At 60.1% G+C, this 3,372-nt stretch overlaps 1 protein-coding gene across 1 annotated transcript; it reads left to right on the top strand.

Moving 5' to 3' along the window:
* Positions 1–343: 343 nt before the first annotated feature.
* Znf768 (zinc finger protein 768) lies at positions 344–3,157 on the top strand. The gene is made up of 3 exons (XM_050165894.1): positions 344–462; positions 650–782; positions 1,062–3,157. The coding sequence occupies exons 2-3, from the start codon at positions 695–697 to the stop codon at positions 2,672–2,674; spliced, it is 1,701 nt and encodes a 566-aa protein (XP_050021851.1). The 5' UTR covers positions 344–462; positions 650–694; the 3' UTR covers positions 2,675–3,157.
* Positions 3,158–3,372: the final 215 nt, after the last annotated feature.

The following is a 3,372-nucleotide window of genomic DNA, read 5'->3' as shown; positions in this document are numbered from 1 at the left end:
TCCCCCGCTGGCGCTAGGAAGCGTCGCTCCTCCTCGCTGACCTTGGTCTCTCTTGTCGCCTCGCCCTTGGCCACACTCAGTGACCGGGCACACGGTCCGAGAGGTCTGCAGATAGGTCCTTGACCAGGCCGAGACTCGCGATGTAGGCACACAAACTGCTGTCGTCCTTCCCTCCGCCTCTGGGGCGTCGGGTCGCCCCCACCCCAACGCCCGGGCGAGCCAGTCCAGGGTTAATGCCAACGAGTTTCCACCTCCAGCCGCTCCTAGAGAGGCCGCGGCGCAAGCCAGCGGGGGAAACTGGCCAGGGACGGACACTTCCTGTGGGGGGAGGGGACGGGAGAGCAGTAGCCCAGCCGGGGCTCGGGGGGCCAAGACGAGGGGTCTCGGGCTGGGAGCAGTGGCTGCGGCCGGCCGGAGGAGTAGAGTAGCCTCGTCGCTTCCGTGGCCACAACGCGAGGGCCGGTAAGGGCCGCAGGACAATCCGAGACCTTGGAGGGGGGCGGGGCCGCGGGCAGGGGCGGGGCCGGAGAGGCCCAGGGTCAAGACGTCCGGCCTTCGCGGCCCGAACCAGGCCGCCCGGTCTCCTGGGCGGCTCTGAAACGGCGGGTGGCGAGGGCTCGGGGCTCCGGACACTGGAACTGGGTTGCAGGATCGTCCGCCATCGCCACGGCCGCTGCCCTGGGAGCTGGCAGGGATGGAGCGGGAGGCGTCGTCGTGGGGCCTCGAGCCTGGGGATGTGCACAGTCCTGACGAAACGGGCAGCCCCGAAGGGTCTCTCAAAGGTGAGGGAAGGACCGCGCCTCTTCGGAGTGTACCAGGAAACAGGGCTGTAGCCTGTGGGAGGAAAATAAGGCCGGAAGCACAGACACTTGGGAGTGGGGTTGGGGGCGGAGACTTGGTGTCCCTGGTCTTTGGAGAGGAGGTGGTAAATTTCAGCACCTTGATTTAGGGCCAGCGACCCTGCTTGGGGTATGGGGAAGAGAAGTGTACGGCAGTAACGGACCAAATGATCTTCCAGACCCACCAATCAATCTATTTTCTATAATTCTCTGATCCCACAGGCAACACAAATGAAAACGAAGGGGCAATTTCTCAGCAAGAAGACGGTGGGGACTATGAAGTTGAAGAAATACCTTTTGGGCTCGAACCCCAAAGCCCCGAGTTTGAATCCCAAAGCCCAGAGTTTGAGTCCCAGAGCCCCAGGTTTGAGCCTGAAAGCCCAGGGTTTGAATCCCGGAGCCCTGGGTTTGTGCCCCCAAGCCCCGAGTTTGCACCCAGAAGTCCTGAATCAGATCCTCAAAGCGAGTTTGAATCCCAGAGTCCTAGGTATGAGCCGCAAAGCCCTGGCTATGATCCCAAGAGTCCAGGCTATGTACCCGGGAGCCCTAGGTATGAACCCAAAAGCCCTGGATGTGGTTCGAAGAGCCCCGAATTTGAATCTCAAAGCCCCGGGTATGAATCCCAGAGTCCCGGGTATGCACCGCAGAACTCTGGAGATGAAGCTCGGAACCCCGAGTTCAAAACCCATAGCCCCGAATTTGAAACTCAAAGTTCCAAATTCCAGGAAGGTGCAGACATGCTTCTGAACCCCGAGGAAAAGAATCCATTGAGCATCTCCTTAGGAGTGCACCCCCTGGACTCCTTTACTCAGGGGTTTGGGGAGCAACCCGCAGGGGCACTGCCTCTAGGAGCACCATTTGATATGCCTGCAGGGGCCCTGCTGGCCACACCCCAGTTTGAGATGCTCCAAAATCCCCTGAATCTGACAGGGACCCTTCGTGGTCCAGGCCGTAGAGGTGGCCGGGCCAGGGGTGGGCAAGGCCCCCGACCTAACATCTGCGGCATCTGTGGGAAGAGCTTTGGGCGAGGCTCTACCCTGATCCAGCACCAGCGCATCCATACCGGCGAGAAGCCTTACAAATGTGAGGTGTGCAGCAAGGCCTTTTCCCAGAGCTCTGACCTCATCAAACACCAGCGTACCCATACCGGCGAGCGGCCCTACAAGTGTCCCAGGTGCGGCAAGGCCTTCGCGGATAGCTCTTACCTTCTTCGTCACCAGCGCACGCACTCTGGCCAGAAGCCCTACAAGTGCCCACACTGTGGCAAGGCCTTCGGCGACAGCTCCTACCTCCTGCGGCACCAGCGCACCCACAGCCACGAGCGGCCCTACAGCTGCCCAGAGTGTGGCAAGTGCTATAGCCAGAACTCCTCCCTGCGCAGCCACCAGAGAGTGCACACTGGGCAGCGGCCTTTCAGCTGCGGCATCTGTGGCAAGAGCTTCTCCCAACGCTCAGCACTTATCCCGCATGCCCGCAGCCACGCCCGGGAAAAGCCCTTCAAGTGCCCCGAGTGCGGCAAGCGCTTTGGCCAGAGCTCGGTTCTGGCCATCCATGCCCGCACCCATCTGCCAGGTCGCACGTACAGCTGCCCCGACTGCGGCAAGACCTTCAACCGCTCCTCCACCCTCATTCAGCACCAGCGCTCCCACACAGGCGAGAGGCCCTACCGCTGTGCTGTGTGCGGCAAGGGCTTCTGCCGCTCCTCCACGCTGCTGCAGCACCACCGGGTGCACAGTGGGGAGCGACCCTACAAGTGTGATGACTGTGGAAAGGCCTTCTCGCAGAGCTCCGACCTCATCCGCCACCAGCGGACCCACGCAGCCGGCCGGCGCTGAGCAGTCAAGGGTGGGGAGGTGATGGGCAGAAGAGAAGGGGTCAGGGAACTAGAGAAACGGCTTGAGAGGATAATGGAAACGCTGGAGAATAGAAAGGTGGAATATTCTAGAAGACGGGTCAGGGTGCAGGAAGTCATATGCCCTCTAGAAGTATGAGAAGTGGGCTGCAAAGGGGTTGGAGGGAGGCCAGACAGGCAACAGGAAGCCCCAGGAGAGATCCACGCAAGCAGCTCTCTTTAGCTGGAGGCCTGTCCTGGCAGAGTACTGATGGGGAGGGGGGAGGGCAAGGGAGTGTCACTGAATTAGAGTAGGGTAGCGTAGATTGGTAGCTGCTGAGACCCTTGTGAAACCAGGAAGAAGGCAAAGGGTAGGTAGGTGGGGGGTGGGGCCCAAGGGGTAGGGCCTGGGCCTCTCAGAGCAAACCCCAGTCTACCTTGTCTTCCTCAGGCTTTGGAGCCCTTTGAGTTCAATAAAACTTTCATGTGGTAAGAGACTTGTCCCTAAGATGTGTCTGTGGACAGTTCCCTGAACAGTGGGAGACGCCAGTCAGAACTGCAGCTCTGGGTCTTGCCTCAGAAATCTTTTGTGCTCAGTGGTTCTGTGGGATCTTAGCAGCTAGAGTTCAGGGCATGGTTTATTTGCCTGTGGACACCGAAGTTCATATCCTGTTCTTGCATGCTGCCTACATTCAGAGTGAC

This window comes from Alexandromys fortis, unplaced genomic scaffold, assembly GCF_014885135.2.
Source record: "Alexandromys fortis isolate MF-2015 unplaced genomic scaffold, M_Fortis_MF-2015_v1.1 scaffold_146, whole genome shotgun sequence".
In the NCBI taxonomy this organism is placed as follows: Eukaryota; Metazoa; Chordata; class Mammalia; order Rodentia; family Cricetidae; genus Alexandromys; species Alexandromys fortis.
The sequence above is the reverse complement of the archived record's forward strand: the minus strand, read 5'-3'. Positions and strand labels throughout refer to the sequence as shown.

What these genes read in the sequence shown, in the direction of transcription:
- Znf768 (XM_050165894.1), top strand. Translation starts at nt 695, where the DNA reads ATGGAGCGGGAGGCGTCGTCGTGGGGCCTCGAGCCTGGGGATGTGCAC. An exon ending in CCCCGAAGGGTCTCTCAAAG is followed by an intron (nt 783 to 1,061) that starts GTGAGGGAAGGA and finishes CTGATCCCACAG; the next exon opens with GCAACACAAATGAAAACGAA.